The sequence below is a fragment of the Cygnus olor genome, chromosome 6 (genome assembly GCF_009769625.2).
Source record: "Cygnus olor isolate bCygOlo1 chromosome 6, bCygOlo1.pri.v2, whole genome shotgun sequence".
NCBI lineage: Eukaryota > Metazoa > Chordata > Aves > Anseriformes > Anatidae > Cygnus > Cygnus olor.
In genome coordinates this window covers 9,216,990-9,240,745 of record NC_049174.1, presented here as the reverse complement: position 1 = coordinate 9,240,745, position 23,756 = coordinate 9,216,990, and the positions used below count along the sequence as shown (strand labels likewise).

Sequence of the window (23,756 nt, the reverse complement as noted above, 5' to 3'; positions counted from 1 at the left end):
CGCACGCGGGTGCATTACCTGCCGGTGAAGCACAACAAGTTGAGGAAGGCAGGGCCATTCCCTGCAGGAGGGAATTAACTCCTACAGGTGTGTTTACAGCCCTGCCGAGTCCAGCCTCTGTGTTTGGGGCCCTGCTGAACGAGCGCGCTTCGCGTCGGATCGCCCAGCTGTAATTTCACCGCTGTGTTCTTTTCGCAGGCTGAAGCGAGGCTGGCGGCGAAGCGAGCAGCACGGGCAGAGGCACGGGAGATCCGAATGAAGGAGCTCGAGCGGCAGCAGAAGGAGGTACGTCCGAGGTGCTGGGGGCACGATCCAAGAGCCTGGAACAAAGGGTTAGCCTGTGCTTGGCTGAGACCTCAGTCCGAGAGGAGCTGGTGCTCCTCAGTTTTATTCGCTGTTGTAGGATAGCAAATAAAATGGCCAGGAAAAACAGGGACTGTGGCAACAGCTTTAATTCAGTGAATAATTCAGTATAACAATTCCCAGAGAACACTAGTGGTTAGCGCATAATCATTGTTTAATATTAAAGCTTTGAGGTATGCAGCTTGTTTGTGTGCACACTGGGGGTGAATTCCTAACATTTCCTCGGAAATACTGAGGGAGGGAGACTCCTGGCCCTCCTGTAGCTCTCTTCTTGCAAGCTGTTTCACTTCATTGCTGTGAAATTGGGGTTGTCCTATTCATAAAAATGATGGTCTGCTGTGGGCAGAGGTAAAATTTGGGGGCTGACAGTTGGAAACTGAATTTGGTGAAACACTGCCTACTCCAGCGTGTTTGGATGAAATCCTCAGTGTAGCCTCTCAAAACCCTTGGAAAAGCTAGTTGTTTTTGTACCACCAGCAAAGTTACGTGTCAGTGTGGGGGGAGATCATGGGTCTCCAGTGTAGGAATAGTCATGAATGATCCTAAAGACCAAAGCAGCCAGTTCTGCTCCTGTTTTGGTGGGTAGGAGCTGAGCTGCATGGCATTCTCTCCACTCCAGGAAGCTGGGAGCAGTGGTTTGTTTTGAAGCCGCAGAAGCTTAGACTGTGCCATTAGAATGGAGCTGGGAGCACAGGTAGACCAACCCAGTGGTAACAACCAGCAGGGCTTAAAACTTGCATTTGTTGATGTCCAATGAACAAAAATGAAGTGAAATTTAATGAAACAGCAGAGTAGACCTAGCAGGGTCACCAGCAATCATAGTTTAATTTATTCAAGTAAGATAAGTTTTGATGGAAAGGGAAGAAGTAAAGATTTTGGAGGAGGGGTTATGTAGGAAGAAGGAGCATACATCCGTGCTTTGGGATGCAGAGAAGGAACAGAACAGCCTGGAACAGAAGCTGGTGGGCAGTTTGCCCGTGCCGAGCTTTGTGCCTCGCCTAGCTGAGGCACGTTTGGATGTGCCTTAGCACCCCGCAGCCACAGCGGGGTTGGACGTTCCAGCAAACACACCAGAAGGAAGAGCTGCAGGGGGGCACTGCTGCAAGCACGGTGCCTGTAGAAGAGAGGATCCTTTTAGTGCTGCAGCTGCTGCTTTTTGAGGGATGCTCCTTGTAACCCAGACCACGGCCATGAGGGCTGCACCGTGGATGAGCGTTTGTACTGTCAGGCATCCTGGTGTGCCTGCAGCCTGAGTGATGGGGTTGCTCAGCAGCCCTTGGGAGCTCCAGCAGACAAACAGTAGGTGTTTTGTTTGGGCTGTGAACTAAGTATGGGTGTCGTGGCAGCTGACAGTGTTACCATCTAATTTGCAGATGATACTAATGAGCCTTGATGACCCCTTGAAGATTAAAAGCTGATGCTGCAAAGAGTGTCCTCGTAAATTGAAATGTTGGTATGGAAGTTAAAGCCTGCAAAGGTTCTGTGTGCTCCCACAAATAACTGATCTGGAAACTTGGTGAAAATCTCGTTACGTAGATGGAAATGGAATGGTACAGGATGTCACTCCAACATAGGGAATTCAGTGCAAGCTAACGCAGATACTCACTACAATCTGTTTTGTAATTCACTGGCATAAATTACATACTGTGACTACACACTTGCTTAATATTTCGCAAGCTTGGATATTCCCTAGATTTTTCACATAGCTTCATCTCAGCCCCAAGATGCAAGGTAGAGCTAATGAGGATGGCTGCACAAAGCTTTTCATTGCCACAAATATCTTCCAAATATAATGAAAGAGAACACAGATAAAATTCTGAGTAGCAATCAGCACAAGGGATTTGGCAGCTGATTCTTCGGAGAACATACTGTGGTGATACTGGTGTCTGGATAGCTTGCTGTCTGCAATCTTCATCTTCCTTCCCAAACTCTTCAGAGAAATAAATAGCACATTCACACATGTCAAACAACCAGAGCTTTAAGCACTACTACTTCAGAAGGCTTCTTAGAGCCAGTTATGGGATTTAAAAAGCAATGAATAAATTTATTGCATGTGTGTGTACTTGTTCATGCTTCAAGCAGTGTACATGCTCTGACAGGCTTCTGGTGGAGCATGGATCTCTTGAGAATGTATGTATACTGTTGGCGTAGGTTAAAAGTTTCCAGATGTTACTATTACAAGCTATAAACATGGCAATATAGCTCCCACTGGCAGTGAAATAGGGTGTTTTACTGATTTGGATTTGGACTAGAGGCTGGCTCCTGTCCTGCCCACCATCAAATATTAAAGATGTTTCTTAATCTGTCCTTCATTTTTCCTAATTCTAAAATAATTGGATAACTTCTGCATCATGAGTCTGTGCATATGATTTAACTCATGTTCTTTTCGATGGAAATGCAAATGCACCAGGTACCTGAGATTTTTATTCTTTATCTTAGAAATGTCTCTGTAGTAGAAGGAGCAGCTGTTTTATTAGAAAGCTGTTAAAGGACCATGTAGCCACATGCGAGGAGTGCCCCAAAGATTAGTCACAGCTGTGTAATAAAGCTCACCAGTAAATGGTGGGGAGTGTGTGATACCATACCAAGCTCTTCTCTGGGCAGGATTGACTTAATGTAGCACACACAACCGGCAGCAGAAATTTCAGCACAGGTGACTCTTCTGGAAATTAAGGTTGTGTTTGTTATCAGCCACATTATTGACCAGTCCTTTTCCTTTCAAAGGAGTGTATGGTGAGGAGCTTGTGGCAGGCAGCCTGGGTTTAGGTGGTGGGTGAGCAGGCGTGCTGCAGGTGCGGGACCAGCCTTTGTTTCATGTAAATTTAATTGGGAATTTAAGGTATAGATGGGCTTTAGGAGGAAAGAATTGCGCTGTGTGATGTGGGAAAGCTATGATGGAAGGCTGCAGCAGTGTTCAGTGGTGGAACAGGATCCCAGGTGTGTTTGGGAAGGTGGTTTCATCTCATCGCCCGATACCATCTCAGGCCAAGCGGCAGCGTGCTCTCAGGGAGAGTAAGGTAAGGAGAGCGCACATGCAAGTCTAACAGGAAAGTAAGCTAGGTAAAGAGTGTTTTCTGAAAGAAAATGAGCACAGGAACCACGATCTACGCTGCTCTATGAAGACGAGGGCAGTGGTCAGTCTTGAATCGTGTGTATTTAACAGAGCAAGGTTCCTTGTGGGGAGGCTCCAAGAAAGGCACAGATGTACTTGAACACAGCCGCGTGAACTTGTTCTGCACTGCTTGCCGCTGCTGCTGCTAGCCACCAGAGATGCAAGCGATTAAGCGGGAGGCTGCTGCAGGCTTTCTGGCACCCGTCAGCACGCAGTAAGTCACTGCAGGAGAGGCAGATGCCAATTCCCTTGCTCAGCCGCGTGGGTGACTGTCAGAGGTGGTGGCACGTAGTCCCCTGCCACTGGTACCACCCAGCTGATAGGAGTCCCGGCACCTACAGGTCCTGTGCTGCCCCCGCCCCGCTGCCATGCTCTTTAAATGCTTGCTGAGTCGAAGGTTGGTCCGTCTGGTTCCTGCTGCAAGGTTGTGTTTGGTGCTGAGTCAAACACTTGTGTGCGTGCGGGTATTTATTGTTCATTCACGGCACAGAGCAAGTCGAGAGCTGGCTCGGTTTCTTTGAGTACCAAGCTGTTAATGCTAGCGGGGTTACCAGGTTAAACTGCAGAGATTTTTTTTTTGTAGAAATAAATTTTGCAATAAAATTTATTAAAGCCCTTTTTCCAGGACTTATCCAACAATTATGTTTCAAGACAGTTTAAAGCTGCAGCATTAGGGGTAACTGTGGAGAGTGTTTTCTGTAGGAGTACCTTCTGTGTGTGCTGCTGGCAAGACTGAAATGTCTCCTCAAGGACTGACACTTGGAGACCACTGTTTAAGCCAATATTAATGCCTGAAGTGAACAGAGAAGGCTTTCCTCCCACTCCCTAATCTGCAGGGTAAGATTCCCACGTGCCAGTTCACCCAGCAGATGAGCTTGGGCTTTTAGTTCGAGGCCTGTGCGGTGTGCTGGTCTCATCACTTCTTTTTCAGCACAAAATTTGCCTTTGCTGCTTTGTCAGTTTCCTTCCCTGGCATACTTTGCATGTATTTTTCCTCCTTTGCATTTATGCTTCTGGTGGCATAAAATGCATTGCCAATAGTTTGTGGTGGTGTTTTTTCTCCCATGTCAGTCAGAGCCTGCCACTAACACTGTGGGCAAAGCACATTTTCGTGATACCATAAGAGCGGAAAGTGCTTTTTAAGACCGGTGGCTGCTTAGAAGTCTGTTGGCTGTTAAGCTCTTAGTGGAGGGCATGTCTGCAATGGAGAGGACTGTTTGAAAGAGGTTATTTTTTCCTCTTCTGTGTTACCTAACAAGGACAGTACACTGATTAGAGATCAGTCACTTCAGAGATGAGCTGTTGTAACGGCTGACTGAGAAACCCCAGGTTTGTGAAAGGTTGTGACAGTGAGGACAACAAACGTGGCTCTGTCCCTGTGTCCCTCTCGGCCGCTCTGCGGTGTCCGGCCCTGAACAAGGGCCCTGTTGTTATCGTAGCCACCCGTAATCTGGGTCCTGGACACAAGACCTCTTCTGTGTCCTGCTGCACGCACCAGGAGCACCTGCTCTGCCAAGCCTGAAATGTCGGGTTTGGAAAATAAAGGCGTGCGTGGTGCTCTCTCAGAGCCACGGAACAGCGCTCGGAAAGCATCCGTGTACAAGCGTTTGCTGTCTGCCTCAAGCTTGGCTTTGCCTGTTAGCCAGCCCTGGTAAGGCGTACTGAAAAGGAGCATGGCGTAGGAGACACATCCATGGCAGAGCTAAAGGTTTAACAGCCACCTGTAAAGCTGCGGTGCTTGGCTTCCCGTGCAGATGAAAAGCACTCTGTGTGTGCAGATCAGCCCTGTGTTCTTGGTAACTGTAGGAGGCTTGAGTTCATTTTCCTCTTAGAGGCTTTCTTAGCACCAGATAAGCGAGGTGATTAGTTGTGTGGGAACGCTGCCTTTCAGTGCGGGTCTCAATTATCCCCTCTGTGCTCCTAGCAATAGGAATTAATGCTTCTGAGGTATTAAGTTGGCTTCTGCAGTTGTCCTTCCCAATCACGAAGGGGAACCTGATCTGGGCACCGAGGCAGCGACTGGAAGGAGGGCGCTTTGCTTCCCAGCTCAGGGTTCACCTGAGGTGGCCCAGGGGAGCAGTGGATGACGAGGATCCTCTGGCCCCAAAATACAGGGACAAACCTCCCTGCCACCTTCTGACCAGCTGAAGGGCTGGAGTCAGAGCAACATTCCCTTCCCCTGGCTCATCTTCACGGAGCAGGGGGCTGGTGGTCGAATTTATTCAGCGTCGGCGCTTACCCGGGCAGCTGGCAGTTCTGAGAGCAGCGCTGTGATTTGCTTCAGCTAAATTCAGCTGTGTTAGAGCAGCTGTAATTTTAATATGCTGACACTGTCCCGCACACAGCTGAAGGATGTGCGGTGTTAGTATTGCCCTTAACAGAAGGACAGCTTTTCTGTAGGCAGTGCTGCGTTTGCTTTTACTGTGATGGTAGATGCATGGCTGTCACCTCAGGTGAATATTTGGGCGTTGAAGGAGGGGGGTCAGAAAGGCAAGAGGTCCTGCCTTACACAGGGTCAGCCTCTGGCCTGTGCAAGGCCCAGGTAGAAATGTCTGTGCACCTCAAGGAGTCCAGCAGGTAGGCAAACAGGAACATATTTCAGCAAGGCATGTGGAGGAGGCCTGGAACATGAACCCTGCTTTCATTTCACCCAGCTTGACAGGATTTCAACGTGTACTTTTCTGTATTCTTGTTTTACTCTATGTTCTGCATAATTGATATTTTTCCCTCTAGCCTGGCTTATGGAACATCGCATTACTGTTCGTCCATTCACGCTCGCTTTTCTTTCCTTGTTTCTTTCCTTTCCTTTTTTTTTCCCTAGATCTATCAAGTTCAGAAGGTAGGGCTTGCTCTTTCATTCTTGTTTGCATGTGTGTTTTCTCACGTTAGCAGTCTTGTTAGCATTTCAGAAAAACTTCTTAAGAACGGAAGATGCCCAGCAGGCTTTGTATTTCTAAGCCTTTACATCTCCTTTCCTCCCCTAGCTTGGTGGGGTGGGTAATAAAGGGGAGCGGGGGAAGATGACCTGCATAAAATGGCTGGTCAAGGACTTAATATAACCTTTCCCAGTGACTATTTGGCAATAAGCAACGAGCAGAAGAGCAGTTCTGCAAACCATCCGATGCATGCAAATAGGGTGGCTCCCGTGTCACTGTACAGCAGCGTTGCTGTTGAAGGCCAAGTGTATAGCCAGAAGTATTTCCAGCTGGGCAAGCACCTAACAGGTGCCAGCAGGAGGAGTGACTTTGAGATGACTTTGCCTGCAGAAAGTCACTAAGTAAATCAGGGATACGGTGGTTGAATTTGTGATCGTCCTGTAAATAAAGTGCACGGCCTTCCTGCTGTCTGACCAAGAAGTTACAAGCACTTTTATATTGTTTAATACTCTCCCCCTTGGTTTAAAGGCATGATCTCTTCCCAATTTCCTCCTCGTAGCTCAAAAAGGTGGCTCAGCTAATAATAATAATCAGCATAGCTCTAACTGGGGTCACTTGCCCTGCACCAAAAGCTGTTTGGCCCCTCTGCACTTCCAGCACGCGACCTGTGTGGTTCCTGCAAGGAGAATAGCCCTAAAGAGATTTTGCAGGGAGGGACAAAGCATGCACTTCTTTAAGCCTGCCCATTTTCCATTTCAGTGAATGAATTTTTCTGAGATTTTTTTTTTTGCTTGCTTGCTTGCTGAGTGATAAACGTGTCCTAAACCCCCCAGTCTGCTTGCTTTGGCCCTCGCTGCATGTTTCCCTAGCTTGGTATAGCAGTGCGTGTGTTTTTGGAAGTGCTGACCTCTCCTTTAAGTGCCTGTGTGTGTGAAGGTGTCTGCTCAAAGCATGTGCTCTGGTGCTTAATCCTGACTCGCTTCATTTGGTGACAAATACATCTTACTCTTGTTTTTATATGGGGAGTTGGCTGTGTACCGAGTGAATCAAATTAACAGCTTCCCGTGGATCAACAGGCTTGTTATCGGTCTCCTTTATGGACACTAATTTAATCTGCTGGTACATACGCAGCCCCATGGAAACAAAGAAGTTGCTTACTGTTGGTGTCCTGACATGGATGAGAAGATAAGTGGGTTAGCTTCACAACATCCCATAGTGAGTTTGCAAGTCTAGCAGTCTCACTGTCACTTAGTGAGCAAATCTGATCTGGAATTCTCTCTCAATGGTATTAATGTCATTAATTATTTAATTTTAGTATCACTTCTCAGGGTAGAGGAGAACTTGAGGGTGACAGAGACATCCGACTTAAGACCAGATGAATAGCCTTTAGCATTTCTTCCTCCTTTAACCTATATGTTCACTCCAACCAGGCCCCTTTGGGCAGAACAGACGACTTAAAGAAAGAATTGGGAAGTGGCTGATGGGGCAAAATAGCTGATATGGCAGATGCTGCTGGTTGAGTCCAGTGTGAGATGTGCTGTTTAGATGAAAAATCTAATTCATTAACTATTTTCTTTTGGGGCTATTAAGCACATTGCTATGTCACTTCAAAGGGTGGAGAAAAAGACTAAGTGGAATTTAACTCGTGCCTTACAAGTCTTTTAAGGGGTGTTTCCTCATCTCCCTTTTGCGAAACCGAGTTCTGAAGCCTGTATCAGAAGTTAAGAACAGAGGGAAGGAAAAGGAAGTAGGAGACCTTACAAAAGTCTTCAGCATGTTTATGGACCCTTCCTAGGTGTGAGAAGGGGTTCCCTGCCTTTATACTGACGTTTTGGGTGTTTTTTCCCCTGGTTGTATGATTTTGTTTGTTTTTTTTTAATTAAATCTGTTTCTAGTGCAGAAAATCTGGGGGAAAGAAAGCCTTTAATAAGGCTTTACCTGATCTGATTTACCACGAAGTATAATCTGCAGGTTCTGCTCACGTCTACAATCCCAACCAGCTGGAGTTCATATAATTTTAGGAATTGGGCTCATTTGCAGCACATGATGTATGTAAAATGTAATTGCACAGCATGCTGTCACACACATATTTCAGTTCTTCCTGGAAGTAACCAGTCCGAGCACTTGTGAGGAAGCACGTAAGCTTGGAGAAACAGTAGTTCATGCAGTGCTCTCTAATTTCATGTAGTTTAAGGGAGAAATTTCATTTAAGTGCAACTTGGCTAGGCATTGTAGAAGGTTGCTAGATGTATTTGAGCACAAACATAGATATTAACAGGGAAAGGAGAAGGGAATGCTTCCATGCCCTCGTAGGGATGTGGTTAAATACCTTGAACTGTTGTCTGTTCTTCCTCCAGAGAGATGCTCACATACTATTTCAACCTGCAATGCAATGAATTCATTTCCCATTTTCAAATTATTGGCCTAAATGCTTTCTAATATTGTTTTTCCCAATTTCACCTCACACCTGACAGCATTCAAAGTTCTTTGTGCAGTTTAGGTTGTCCAGGATGGCCTCCTAATCGAGCAACTCTCTGCAATTTCGACCTCATAACCAGCTTCCTTCCCTTCAAGCTGTCAAAATGAAAATGAAGATGACCTTAAATGAAAATCATTTTGCTGCCTAATGAGGAAGAGCTCTAAAGTAGGAATAAAGTGATGCAATATCATGAAGTGCTCAGATGTTTCTTCTCGTTTAATAATAAATAGGGTTTTTTTTAGGAGTGAAAGTCAAATTACATTAATACCATTGAGTGAGAGCTAACTACAGAGCATAAAACAGAACAAGGTTCTGAGTTCTGGTGGTTACTTAAGGTTTAACTGCTGATGCTCCTGCCTCGTCAAGCCTCTAAGAAAGCAGGCAAGTATAGGCTTGTTTTTTCCACAGGTACACGAAACTCAAAAGGCATAATCTGAACTGTTCCTAGACATGTGCTATACTTCCTTAAGCAGGATTTCCATCTGGTGACTGTGCTTTAGTCCAGTGATGTTCCTTCACACAGCAGGGTTAGAGTTCCCATTAGGAATGCAAACTGCAGTCCAAGTGCGTGTTTGGGGCAGAAGAAAAGGCCTGTTAAACTCGTTGATCCTGAACAATTTGCTGTCTGGTGGAAATGCAAGTTCAGTGGGAAGTTCCAAACGTGATGCCGAGAAAATACGACCTGAGAATCAGCTCAGAAGAGACAGCCTGCTAGGAAAACTTACGGCACTTGGTACTGAAATGCACAGAGCTCTAGAGGGTCCCAGAGGTTCCTGTGCTGCCATCACTGGTGGTAGCACTGCTGCCAAGGTGATGGAAATGTGGACAAAAAGGAGATCTGGGGAGTTCTGAAAACAGTAAATAAGAATGCACTGAGATTAGTTGCATTTTATTCAACTTGTCTTCCCAGTTTGGCAAATCTGTGCAGTAAACACGATTTGACAGCATTTTTCCTCCTGAAAGTGTTCCGTGCTCAGCTCCCTTGTAATGAGTCTTGACTTAAGTGGGTCAGGGACTCAGGACTCATTACACCCTTTGCTCCTTTCCCCATAGTGCTGTTTTTTGGGGTTTTGCACTGCTGAGAAGTAAGAAGGTGTCCTGTGAACACCCCTCTGCCTGGAAGCTTTTCCTGGGCATGTGCTGCATGGCGGGCCTTGTCCCTGGCATGTCTGTGCAATCTGTGTGTGAATCCACTGGCGATGCATGTCTCAATGTCAGTATCTGCCTTTCTCATCTAAATTCTGTTTTTCCCTTTTCTGTCTGTAGAAATATTATGGTCTGGATACTAAATGGGGCGACATCGAGCAGTGGATGGTATGCCTCGATCAACGTGGTTAACCAGCTTTTACGTGTTGAACTCTTGTACGGTTGATAGTCTGAACCCCCCCAGTAGGTGTTTCCATACATTGGAAGTGTGAACTCCTCCCTTAGCACAAAGATTTCTGTTCAATACCTGAAACATGGCCTAACACGGGGAAGGGTTTGGGCAGAGCCATCTCTTTTTCCAGACCTCTGTCCAGACCCTGCCACCCGAAGGTTCGCCTACAGACCCACTAAAGTCCCTCACACAAGGAATATGTGCACTCACTCTATTTCTTGTGGGGTTTGCTACAATGTGAGTCTCTTCAAATCAGTTAAATTTTGGGCAAGTTTTATCTGTGCTGCTTCAGTTGTCTTTGTACTTGCTGCTCCGGGCGCTCTCCAGAGCCATGACCAGTTGCACTGTGGCAACGCTGGCTTTTGCTGGTCCCGCTGGAGTTGGCTTAGCAGCTCAGGTATAGACTTGGCTGTTAGCACCATCTGACTTCTTAACAGCCCTAATGTGGGATGAAGGAATTGCTACAGGGCTGGAAGGCCTTGACTTGGCATGTCTGAGGTTCATGGCATCGCTTAACAGTGATGCCGGATGAATCGCGCACACTGAAAAAGGCGAAACGGAACAGCTCACTTCCAGTGGGGAGGAAAACTTTCAAAGTCCCTGAGAGTTTTGCTAATTAGCATTAATGCCGGTTTGGTGCATGCCTTCTTGAAACCTGCTGTCACAAGGAGCAACCTGAAGATGCTCCAGTCTCGCAGATAAGCCATTAAGTCTCTTCAAACCCTCATTTGGTGAGCTTAGCTCCCTGCTACTAGTAATTCCCTAGCTTAGAAATCAGTTCAGATGTGAGAACCCTTAATTACAATGATGAAACTTTCCCCCTCATTTCCTACCACTGTTCAAAAATTCCATGTAAAATTAATTTACTGACACACGGCATCTACTACAGCATTTCCAGCGCTATGCTACAGCACTTTCCAGGTTTCAAAGGACTGTAAAGCAGACAGCTTAATTACAAAGGCCCTGTAAGTACACCGATTCCCAGATGCAGAGAAATGCACTCGATCATGTAAACAGATTTTTGAGATGCAAATAAGTCCCTGCATACGTTTCCTGCAAATGTAACAGTATATAGTGAAATAAAAGGGAGGGGAAGAAAGCTGGGGTCACAACGAAGGGAAAAGGGCTTTTTGGATTTGACAGGGTGTCACCTTCCATTATGTGGCTTAACTTTACTGACTCCTAAACTCTGTAAGTTTCACTGTGTCTTTCTGAAGGCTCTGTGTTGGTGTGTCTGTCCTTTCAACACTTTACTTTTTGTTTTTCTCTGCTGCCTCGGTAGGAAGACAGTGAGCGTTATTCCCGTAGAGCCCGAAGAAATGCCTCGGTTAGTATTTGCTTTTGCTTTGTAGCTAAACATTTCCCCCTAAGTAAACAGACGTATATAAGGCAGTTCCTTTTAAAAAGAAAAAATAGAGCATCCTCCTTCCCCCCCAGCTGAATAAACCACCAAAAACCACTTCCTGACTGCTCTGCCCTCTCCCCAGCCACTCCGAGGAGCTTTTGCAAATGCATGAGAATGAAGGGGGGGGAGAGGGAGGTGGGGGAGACAACCTGCTTGGAGGGTGTAATGTAAATTTATTCAGCTGTGGCCAAGAACATAGAACAAGGAATGGCCAAGCAAACTTGTAATTCATCCTGTAGTAAAATGCTTGGTAATGTTTTTTGGGCAGGGTATGATTTCATTTAGTTTTTGCTTGTAGCTTAATGCAATTCTTTTATTAGATATTTGTTCTGCAAGCCTTTTTTTTCCTTCTGTCCCATCAAAGCCACCCGCATTTACATCACTGCCTGTTATTTCTGTTCTTTTCATTGGTTTCTTGTCTTTATACTTTCTTTTGCTAGGCTTCGGATGAAGATGAGCGCATGTCAGTGGGTAGCCGTGGAAGCCTGAGGGTTGGTAAATTGTACAATTTAAGCGTGCATGTGTGTGTATCGATGGTGCTGTCCTCCTGTACCACCAGAGTGGTTATTCTGCATTTTTTTTCTCAGTTCACTGAAAACGTCTTCCTTCCAAAATCATGCCACTGTCCATGTTCAAGGTGCATGTGTTTCCCAGGAACATTCTGGCCAGTAATTCTTTGAACCAGGGGATCTGTCAGATTTGCATTCACTGATGAGGAACACAAGCAAAGTGTGTGACTACAGATACCCTTCTGGTTACTGCTTCTCGCCGGTGTTGCAGGAAGTACTCAGCCAAAATTATGGTCTGTGCTGCTATTTTTTGTGTGCACCGTGGAAACTCCCCTGTTTGTTTGTTGATACTGAGAATTCGGGAAGAAGCCCTGAGCTGAGTTGTGGGAAGGGAGAGTACCCAGTGCTAATCCGGAGAAAAACTTCAAATGCTTTTTCTCAAAATACCAGTACAGTACTTGTCCTTACACGTGCTAGAGTTAAGATTTTTACATAATCAGGTCTTGCAATTGTGGAGATAATTTAAGCAGTTTAATTCTGAACAGCTAATGCTATTGGGGCAGCGTGTGTTGATGGTCTGGAGCAATGTTTGGTAGCAACACAACAGAAACAACCGCTAGTAATGCTGTGGAGGAAGTGCTCAGCACTTCTCAACGTGAATCAGCTGCTTCTAGCTTGTTATGGAGTGATTCGGGCCTAAAACAGCTGTGCTTGAGAATAACTCGAACTTCTGTTGATGTTCGTAATTCATCAATAGTACTGGTTACATGGCTTTGGCTGGATGGTCAGCTGTATTTTGTAGAGCAAGCAAGACCTGTGTCGTTCACAGCAAGGTCTCTGTTTATTGTCCTTGGTTTCTGGTTTCTGTGGAGGTTTTATTTTTCATAAAATTCATATATTTTTTTCTCTTTAAAACTCTTGTTAGTCATTATCTAGGCTAGAAGTACCCCTTTTTTCCTAGACAGAGTATCTCTGGCATTGAGTGAAATGCCTCTTGGTCTTCTGAAAGAGTTTTGGAAGATGAAAAAATAAATTAATTACTACTGCAGAGACTGGTCAGCACTTCCTGATTCCTAATGTATGTCACCGTAAGATAGCATGATAGGTATTTAAAATTTTTAGTGTTGCCTTCCTCCCTTTTTAGTAGCATTATTACTACTTAAGAAATGCTGTGAAAATCTTGATTCTTTAAGATTGCAAACTTAGTCGAGTGCCTTTCAAAGCTGAGAGAGAAAATGCCTTAAAACAGGAAAGATTCAACAAATGAAAGCTTATCTTCACAGCTGAACTTGAAAACCATTGTTTATTTTACTTAAATTTGGACATGTTTTGGGGAAGAAAAATATGCGAAATCAGATAAAATTCCAATTTTTTATATTCAGAAGGTGACTGATAGAAGTTTGTTTAACCCTGGTTGAAACTGTGTCCCTCTCGATGGGGTAAAACGCAAGTACTTTGGTGCTGTATTCATCTGAAAGACTTCTCGTCTTCATGGAAAGCCACTGGTGATTCCTTTGATGCATTTTGATGGTTCCATCCTGCCCCTGCCTTTTGTTTTCATACATTTAAGCAGCAGAAGCCCTGCACTCTGTTCCTGACCATGCCTTGGCGGAGCTTTTCTGACACTTTTCCTGGAGCTGTCAGCGTGCCTTCAGGCTCTGATAACCACTGCTCTTCTGCTGAACAAGGATCTTCAGCTGGCTTAGGAGATGGCCCATAAATACCCAATATTTTTGCAAAGAATGTCCTTTTCTGACAGACCCATCTGGCTGAAACTTGACAGCCTGGTATTTCACATGATGTTGCACAGACTCCCCCCTACCCTCGGAAAGCAGCACACTGAATATTTTTGTGCAAGATATCTGACATCTTGGGCACGCACAGGAAGAGTTTTGGCAGAAGCTGGGATAACGGAAGACTTCCTTCCCTGATCCAAGTGTCACTGGGATTGCAGGAGAAAGGAAATAGTACATTTAGTCGAAACTGAAATTTACCCTTTCACTTCATTTGGCTCTTTTGCTCACAATTAAGCGACATTGATTGTTTCCCTAATACAGGTACACAGTAGTTTATTTTAAGTTTGACCACATCTGTGCTTAACCTGTGAAGGTTTGGCTCCTACTGTGTGTGTTTAAAACAAAGCAAAAAATAAAAAATAAAAATGAACAACTACTAAAAATCACCTCTGAGGACTTCTGAGCTATTTGAGCATGAAGAAAGCACCAGAAACTGCTGTCTGGTGTCCATGAAGGGTTTATAAAACTACGCTCTTCTTTTTTGGAAATTTGAAGACTACTTCCTTAGTTGTGGGATGCCACTATAGTTGGTCTACAAGGCTTCCACCTTCTGAAAATAGATCTTGTGCCCTTGGCACCCTGAGTCACTGTGAGGCTGGGAGCATTAGGAGTTACTCCTCGAAGTGATGGCTCTGTTCTGTACAGGCAGCTCTCATGAAATGGGGCAGTATGCATTTTTATATGCAACTTTACCTCCCTGCTAACCTGCCTGGGTTTATCCTGAGTTTTCTCCTGGAATAATTGCGAGGTGGACATCCGAACTGCAGGCACCAGAGGGCTGCTGAGCTAGATGTTGAGGAGCTGCCCTGGATGCTTCTGGCACAGCAGCCATCAGCGTGGTGTTGATTAGACCAGCCCTGCCAGTTGATTTAAGCTCCACAACAGTGACTACCCTGTAACCAGCAGCCTAGTGGGTTGATATAATGCTATCTTGAGCACCTCTATGCCTCCTGCAGGCTTTGACAGCCTTTCCTGTGGCTTGTCGTGAAAGCATCAGAAATCTCCTGTCTCTCTCGTCTCAGAAGTCCCACAAGCTCGGTGCCCTTCCACGCAGTTTTTTTGTAGGGAAGCTCAATAACATCATCCTGTGTTGAGACACTGGTTTTCTTCAGTCTCTTTTCCACTGCAAGTGCCCTTGTTGTCCCACTTCTCAGCTGGCTGTCTCTCTTGTGCGAGACTGTCCAGCGTGAAATACTGCTGTAATTAGTCACATGTGATGGAGTTTGTGCATGTTTCCCTGTTTTGGCCACTTGACAAAGGTCCTGACTTCTGGCTTTGTGCAAGAAGTCCAGAGTTATCAGAATTACTTATGTGGGATTTACATCTCTGTTCTTGGTGTTCTTGTAGGGGGGTGGAGGAGGTTGATTGCCATCACTTGCTTTAGTGTTTTCCCTTGTCTTCTGATGTTTTGTTTTCCTCCCATGCCTTGACAGTCTCACTTGGAGTATGCCAGCGCCTATCCAGTGGTGAGATTAGTCTGAAAGTTGCAGTGTGTGTTTAAAACCTAATTGCCAAGAAGGAACTAACATCAACTGTGATAGCTCATGTAAGATAAGGGATGATCCAAAATGATCCTGAGGCAGTTTGTGGTCCCAGTGGGAAGACCCTACTCCTTTGCCTACTGTTGGGATGCACGCACCCTGTTCAGTGGGTGAACTAGGGAGGTCCGAGTTAAGTCTAGTTCATTATTTATCATAAGACAGGACAGAGAAGCTTTTATTTCCTCTATCTCTGTTAGTCTGTCCATCGTCTGACTGGCTCTGTCTAGATTTACATCAGCATAAATCCAAAAAGAGAGAACCCTCGGAAACATGCTCTGACTAGATCTAGCACAGGAGGCAGGACAAACACACCTCCTACCAGAGATCTGACTCTTGGAGGGCCAGAATGAAGATGGGGACTTGAATCTCAGATCTTCAGATGTCCTCATAATGTTAGCAGTGCTGTGTTGCGTCAGTACTGTGTTGAAACGGAGGTCTCTCTGTTTCTGTAGAAAGCAGCCTGGAGAGCAGTTTTACAGGCTCTCTAGCTTTTTTTACTCTCCTTCATTCCCTGCCCTATTTCAGATTAGAGATGCAATGAATCTATTTGAGTGACCTATATACAAAAATAGTTCAAACACATTTGGATTTTGCATGGATCTATTGATGTAGTAAGTATAGACAGCTGGTAGCTCAATTAATTGACTTAACCCATCAAGCATGAATAATTTTAACTGTGGCTACTAAATTTAACAGTACTATCATCACTTCTAACAATACTCATTAATAACTGGTCATTTGATTTGAGATTTGATTTTTTTTCATATGTGCTTACTGAGCCATGTTCTGTAGAGCTGGAGGAGTATTGGACTGATGGTTTTGCTTGATGGTATGCATGCCTGGCTCTGGATGTGTGCACACAAATTTATTGATCTTTTCACCCTGCATTCTTAATCTCACTGCAGGCTGGATTAGAGAATGACAGGACCAAAAGGAAGAACTACTCCAAAGCAGTATGTATTTTAACTGTCTGTCTGAGGTTTTTACATATACAACCGCTGTGATGGGACTAGAGGATATGTGCAAGTACTTTGGCTCTAAGAGCTCCCCAGCCTAATGTCAAGGATACGGTGTAACTCACAGGCCTGGTTGGGTCTGCAAGAATACTGAGAATCGCTTTATCCGCAAAATGTAGCGTAATCCCAACACTGATGTTGGTGTTGTACCCAAAGAGCCTCTTGGAAAACTCAAAACCAAACTCGATCTTTAACATTACACTGAAATAAGTAATATTGCTAGGAAATACATATAATAGAGGCTGCATCTTTTAATGTAAGGAGTAGTAATGTTTTTCATGTCTCAAAGTAAGAGGTTAGCACTGATTTATAATGACACTTGAGTAGTTCAGCAATCCTGCAGGAGCACATTTTCAGATTTGATGTAAGCTACTTCTGGTAGGAGTGCTGAAGCTTGAACGGAGGCAACAGTATTCAGGAGGCTGAGGCAGCTTGCATAAATGCTGCCTTTGTCTCACCGTCAGTAGTGCCTGGTGTCAGAACAGATCTCGGAGCTCCTTTCGGGTTGGGATGTTAACTGTTCAACACAACACATTGCGGGCGGCAGCACTTTCAGCCAGGTAGGTGCTGTCTGCTGAGATGATGAAATACCAAGAGAATTCAGCTGCCTGTTTCCAAGGGCAATTATTGTAATTACATGCTTTCCTTCAGTGCAGAGACTCTTTGACACTTTCTTAGCTTATTGTAGCTTGGTGAACACTAGTGTTTCTCAGGCAATCTAAAGGTAATTCTTTGTACCATCAGTACCTTACTAGTACATGCACCAATAGCACTGCACATTTAGTAGGGTCAACTACGCATTTAGTAGGGTCAGTTGCATAGTTCTGAAATGAGAACAGATAAAACCAAATATTTCGGTCTCCCCAGTTTGCCACCCTATTTGTTTCAGTTTTCATAAAGGTTCTGATCAGATATTTAGCACGTTAATATAGCATAGAACAAAGGTTAGTAAGATCTGATAAAGCTCACCCTGCAGAGCTTGTCTGAAATGCTACATCTGGAGCATTTGCCTTCAAAAATCTGAGCTGGAGAGGAGGGAACAGTGGTCATAGTGGCAAAGGAAATAAAGGAAATGACCTGAACGGTGGAGCTTCAGTTTAAAATCTAAAGGATAATAGGGCAAATTAGATTAAATATGTTTAGAAGTGTCTCATAAAGTGGTAGACACTTAACGTGGATTTGTGAAAAAATGAAACGTCAATTCAACATAATTTCCCTAAGCAAGGGAATTATCTAAGGGCATAAAGGAAGAGCACTGGATGAGACTACAATGTGACTACCAGGCTTTTGGTATGCTTCTGCCTAACATACTTGAGCAAAACGTTTGCCAAGACCAAGTTCTTGTAAAAGAAATGCAGTTAGCTGAAAAATAATCCTGTTGAAAACAGTGACAGCTGGAAGGGATCTCCTCTGATCTCTTCTAAGACAGCATTGTTGAGTTTTAAAGGGGAAATCAGTTCTATGGGGGTCCGTAGTGCCTACTTGTCTACGTTCAGGGAGTAAAGGGGGCTTCCTGCAAGGTTGGGATAAACAATACCGATGGTGAGTGGGAGCCAACTTGCCAAAAGTGAAGAATGATAAGAATAAATGAGAAACACCACATCTTACGAACTGGGGAATTAAATACCCTAATGTTAACTAGGGAGTTGTGCATAGCAGTCATTCAGATAATGATCCAAGAGGTTACATTTGGTCAAGATTGCCTTGTTGAAAAAAGATGAACTTAATTCCTCAGTGTAGTAACAAAAGGAACGGCGGTGGTAATCAGCCCACGTGGGGCTGGCATCCTTGTCTTCAACTCCTGAGGCACTGTTTTAACCATTTTTTAGGAAAGCATTAGACAGATTGGTGCAGCCTGAAGAAGGTAGTAAAGCCAGGAAAGAACCTAGGCTGTGTAGGATGGCTAGTAGTGTTTCCAGACCATTGGAAGATGGGAACTGGGCACTGCCCCTCCATTTGTGATACCAATGTTGCATTTCAGTGGAGAATCCTAAGCTTTGTCCAGACCTTGTCTTATGAGCTTGCATCTCAGGGGGTTTCTAAACTTGTTTAATTCTTTCATGAAAGCCACTGTGTAGCATATGATTTATACGTATTGCTTGAAAATTGATTCGTAATTGGCTTAGTGGGCTTTCATTTCAGGAATACAATACAATTTAAACTTAAGTTTAACTTGGAATAGAAATTCCAATCAAATTTCCACTTTAAACAAACAAAACACAACATCATGGAGAACTTGCTCATTTTTAATGTTAAATAAACCAGGTTTTGTTGTTTAGTGATATCAGGATGGGGACTTGGCTGAGAAATCTGAGCTTTTAATGCTATCTTTTGAGGTATTTTGGGTCTATAATCACTTCTTCAAACATTGTGTTTCCAGACTAAGAACAATCTATGTTGTATTGATTTTTTTTTTTATTTATTCCCAACCTGCTGCCCTGCTCTTATTGACTTGAAATATCCTGCCCTGCTTGTAAATCACTCCTCCTGAGCACATTTGTGTCTCCTATGTTCAGAGAAAACTCACATATGACAACAGAACAGGCTGCTGAGCACAGCAGAGGACAGCTGAACCAACTAAAACTCCTTGTTGGTCTGTGGGTTGCCATACGAAATGCTGGGATGTGGCAGATGGAAAATTAACCCCCCCGGGCTGGGGTTGATTTTGATGTGATTTGGGAAAGCTAAAAGAAGATTTCATGTAGCATCGTATGTCTCCTAAACTGAGTTTCTTTATCATATAAACTTAAAATTAAGTTTTTAGCTATAATCTGCTGCTTTTTAATTGCTTAGCTGCCAGAGGTATTAGTAACTACAGTTTTAAATGTATTTTATTATCCTCTCATCCCTAGTGTTCCCTTTTCATCCTGTGTTCCCTTCCCCAAAAAGTTTGAAGAGGTACAGGTGTTATAGAGCTGTAATAATAAGGGAAGCAGAAGTTTCTCTTAACAAGAAGAAAGAAAAGGGTCAAAAAAGGCAAGCAGGAGTATCCTTGACATTTTTGGCTGGCTTACAGATAGCAACAGACAAATGTTCATATCCTCGTGTTTGAAAGCATGACCTAGTTCTGCACTTCTCCTGTTCCTGGTGTATCTTTGAAAAGCTCTGTCCCTGCCTTTGCTCCTCATAATTGATGGCTATCGCAAAAACCTGGCTTTGGGGTCTGCATCAGTTTTCTTCTCTTTTTTTCCTTTTCCTTTCTTTCCACGACAGACTAATGGTTATGAGGAAGACGTGTATGGATCGTCCCAGAGTAGAAAATCTAGCAGGGTTAGTAGCTGATTTATGTTGCTATACAATCTATCGCGCTGTTTAATGGGATTAAATCTAATTAGCAAATTCTTTTCTGTGGTAAAGCAGGTTTTGCCTGTCTTGCATGTTGTGGCTTTTGCAATTTCAGACACAGAGGTGCAGCAATAAGCTGTTTTAAAAATAAAAAATAAAAAAATTAGGCCACAAGTGGGGTGGGAGACATCTGAGTTTGGTACAAATAGGACTTGGAAGCCAGAATTGCTTAATTTGTCACAATTCAGCCTTACCCAAATTTGATTACCAGCAATATTTCGATATTTTGAATATATTACCCTGGCACAGAGGGTTTCCATGTGCTGTGAACGAGTGACTTTCCCAGCTCCTGCAACATGCCCAAATCATGCTCCAGCACTGGGGCTCCCAAGCCGCAGGGAGTATTGCACATGCACAGAGCACTTTGGCTTTAACATTTTCCCCAAATTCATGTTGTTTATGTGAAGTTTGCTTAACACAATACTTTTTTTCCTTTATAAACCGCATCCTAGGGTTTCTGGCAGCTCCCCCGGAGGTGAACAGCCAGCGGTGGTGTTCCTATTTAGCTGTGCACCGCTGATGTGCTTCATTTCCAGAAATATTCCCGTGAAAAAAGCTTAATGATTAACTCCACTGGGTGCACGCATGTGGCCCACGGTGTTCCCTTCTGTTCCAGCACAAGGGTTTTGTGGCAATTACAGGAACTGATTATCCTGCTCTGTGAAATGTCAGGTTATGGGCAAAATCTTTCAAGGTGCTGTTTCAAGCATAGCCTCTTTGGGGGCAGGAAGGGGAACTGCTCTGGGCTTTTTGCCTGGCAGAGGAGGCTACAGTACGGAGCCTGTTGATCTTTATGCTATCAAGACTTTGAAAGCAATATTAAGGGTATGCAGACTGAAGCTCTGTGTTCAAGGGGGAAATAAACTGCTTTTATAAGACTTCATTTAGCTAAGTGTCTCAGCAGGTTTCAATGGGTTACTTGGTAAGCGTGAAGTTACACGGGCACTTGTATAAATAGTGAAACGGGACTGTGTACTTTATGTCCATTTAATTTGTGCTTCCATATGGTTTTGTGCATTTAGCTTGTGTATGTGGCTAAGAGAAAATGAAATACTGTTGCTTAAGCTCTTAAGAAAACAGCGTGTCCTGTTGTTGGCACTCTTGCTGAACTGTTTGAGTTCAAGGAACTTTATTGCGCAGTGCTTCTGACAAACGGTGTTCTTACTCCTTGGTGACATACTCCAGAGCTCTGCATACTGCTCAAGAGCAAAATGTCTGTAGGAAAGTCATCCAGGGAAAAGAAGTGGGTTGGTTTCCACTGAAATAATTTAAAATCCTCTTGGCATTAGGGTTTGTAGTGTGGAGGCTTTAACTGTATGTAGAGCAGAATTATGGCAGCATCGTTAGCTCCTTGTTTTCATTACTAAGTGTAATTCAGGTTAATCTTCATTTAGAAGGTGAACGAGAGTTTAGAGGTGATTTGGAATAGCTGAAAATCCCAAACCAGTTGTTGCTGGTCTGGCTGACATTCACCTTTAGGACTGCTCTCTCCAAAAGCCCCAAACCTCACTTAAGATTGACAAAGTGACAACAGAAAAGCTGAGAAGAGGCAGAGCTTTAGAGTTTGGGAATCGCTGAGCCTGCTGTCAAAGCTGTTTCCAACCTTCTAGAAAAATGGAGCAACGTGTGCCTGGCGATCTGTCTGCCTTTGTACCTAGGGCTTGCAGGATCACGGGTTCATTCCTTGGAAGTGAGCAACACCCTGTGCATAGGTTACAGGCTCTCTAGGTAGGAATGAAAATCATTTCTTTAAGCTCAGGACAGTGTGCTCAGATTTTTTCTGAGCGAAAGTCTTACGTCACTGGAAGGATAATGAGGTAGGAAGAGATCTAGCTTTTTGAGGCTGACCAGTTACCCATCCTCCCTGTTTACCTGCAGGTGTAGTGTTTAATCCACACATCTGTTTGCCAGCAGTGGCAGACATCCAGCATCAAGAGCAAAGAGGTTTCTGTAGCTTGCTGCAGTTCCCACGTTTGGAAGCGGAGCTGATGTCTGCTTCACCTCCAGTACTGCTGCTGGGGTCGGTCAGGGCTTGCTGAAAACAGTCCTTGGTTTGCAAATGTGAATATCTGTGCACCTTAAAAATTGATGTTTAAGGCAACTTAAGTTGTTCATGGCATATTGTTGCCTAAAAAAAATCCTGTAAAGCAGAAACCTGGTTTTTTTTTAGGTATGGTGCATCCAGTTCAGAATGAATGATGCCTGAAAGATGACGTTCCCAGTTTACCTGTTTGTAAAAACAGGTGTTGTCAGACAGACACTGAAGTCAAACAGCCGTTGGAAGTATGCTGATAAGCACAGCTCCACTTAGCTCGAGTTACCATGAACTCTATCCATGTTTTGGAGAACATGCCCATCTTTTAAGCCCCCCCAAACCATCCCCTTACAGCATGTTGTCTTATGAGCTGCAGTGGTGGAAGGGAGGAAGGAGCTTGAGGCTTTGAACCCTTCAACGGAAGACAAACCAGACAGGTATCCTGTGCATCAGGTGCTGTAGGGATGGAGGAAGGCTCTGTCTGTTGTAAAGAAATCTCTACTTTACAAATAGAAAGGGCACGTGGTTTTCACATGTCCTCATATCTTTAAAGCAATTTCCTTAATGCATTTATCTTCTTTTTGCATCAGTGAGGACTGACTTCTTGCTGTTTATAAGCTCCTAATGTACTTTTTGCTCCCCAGTTAAAGGAGTTTGAAGTCCTTTGCGTTACTAAGCTGAGTTCTGAAGGTTTTTTGTTTGTTGTCAATGCAGGCTTCCTACTATCCCGACCTGGGCCTCCACAACACTGGCTATGCTTCCACATCTCAGCCTTCCTCCCAAAACGGAAATTTGGTCTGTTGCCCCCTGGTTTTACCTGGCCTGGACTTCTTGTTCTGATTTCATTTGGATAATACAACCTCTTGTGCTTAGGAGCAAATCTGGACCAATTGTCAAGAGTCTTTGTAGATCTTCTTAATAAAACTTCAACAACCAAAAAAGAAATCCCCAAACTGAAAAAGACCTTTTGTTTAGGGTTGGAGCGAGTAACGGAAAGCCATTTTCAAATGGGCGGAAAGTTTTCCTTTGGTGCTCCTCCCTTTCCTACAGTTACTTTGCTTGCTTTTGGCCTAAATTGGGCTGGAAAAAATAAGGGAAATCTAAATTGACTCAAGTTCCTTATTCTATCTGGGGCAACTTCTCTGCTCACCTTGTCTGTCAGGCAAGCTTAAGGAAGTTAAGATAGGACAAGCAAGCAAATCACAGACAGCTGGAGGAAAAACCCAAAGCTTTAAAGACACTGGTGAGGTTGGATTGTCCTCTGCATGTGGCTGGAGCCTGTGCAACCTGTCCTGCCTGGTGGGATGGGGGACCTTGGACCCATGGTGTCATCGGGTCCGTGGTGTCTCCAGGCCCACCATGGGGTCCCCACCGGCATGGGATCGGGGTGGCTTGTGGGAACGTGCCCCTGCAAGCCGGGCACTGCTGCTGGAGTATTGCCTGCACATACTTACAGCACCGTGTGTGCTTTCCAACCTGAATCCCTGCACCTTGCAAGTGATGAGCACTAACAAATCACTTGGGGTATGGTGTGCTGAGCTGAGTATCTGTAACTTGGTCCTGAGCAACTTGGGTTTTCTCTGCCCTTTTGGTCAATAACAAAATCTGCAAGAGGTGATCTTAGAGCTGCGTGGAGCACTTACAATATGTATCTTCAAACCTTTCTGTCTGTGCATGTAGCTCTTTTTCTGCCTTTGGTTGAAGTGAGGAGAAACACCCTGTCTGCTGCACACAAATGTGTCGGAGATGATAACAACTTAACCTACAATGAAATTACGCTCCTGTGTTTCTGTATACCGTGGTGTCCTCCCTTCCTGTAGGAAATACACGTCTGCTTGGTATTCTTAGTCTGTGCGAGAAGAGATCTAATGCTTTTATGGCACAGCTGACTAATATTCTTT

General features: G+C 44.3%; 1 protein-coding gene across 25 annotated transcripts in view; it reads left to right on the top strand.

Moving 5' to 3' along the window:
- The window catches only part of LRRFIP1 (LRR binding FLII interacting protein 1), a 110,544-nt gene that overhangs the window by 50,388 nt on the left and 36,400 nt on the right, over positions 1-23,756 (top strand). For 20 of the 25 annotated variants that reach the window (XR_005820887.1, XR_005820882.1, XR_005820879.1 and 17 more), the window contains one exon: positions 199-285. The exons of 1 other annotated variant lie outside the window; for it this stretch is intronic. Coding sequence is in view for 2 of the 24 variants with exons in the window: in XM_040560904.1 (XP_040416838.1) it covers positions 199-285 (87 nt within the window). In the remaining 22 variants the exon portion in view is untranslated. Of the gene's footprint in view, positions 1-67; positions 88-198; positions 286-6,296; positions 6,315-10,096; positions 10,145-11,490; positions 11,536-12,053; positions 12,105-16,364; positions 16,413-19,688; positions 19,746-22,548; positions 22,651-23,756 lie in introns of those variants that run through there. 4 more of the 25 variants (XM_040560905.1, XR_005820899.1, XR_005820892.1 and 1 more) reach the window with 4 other exon arrangements.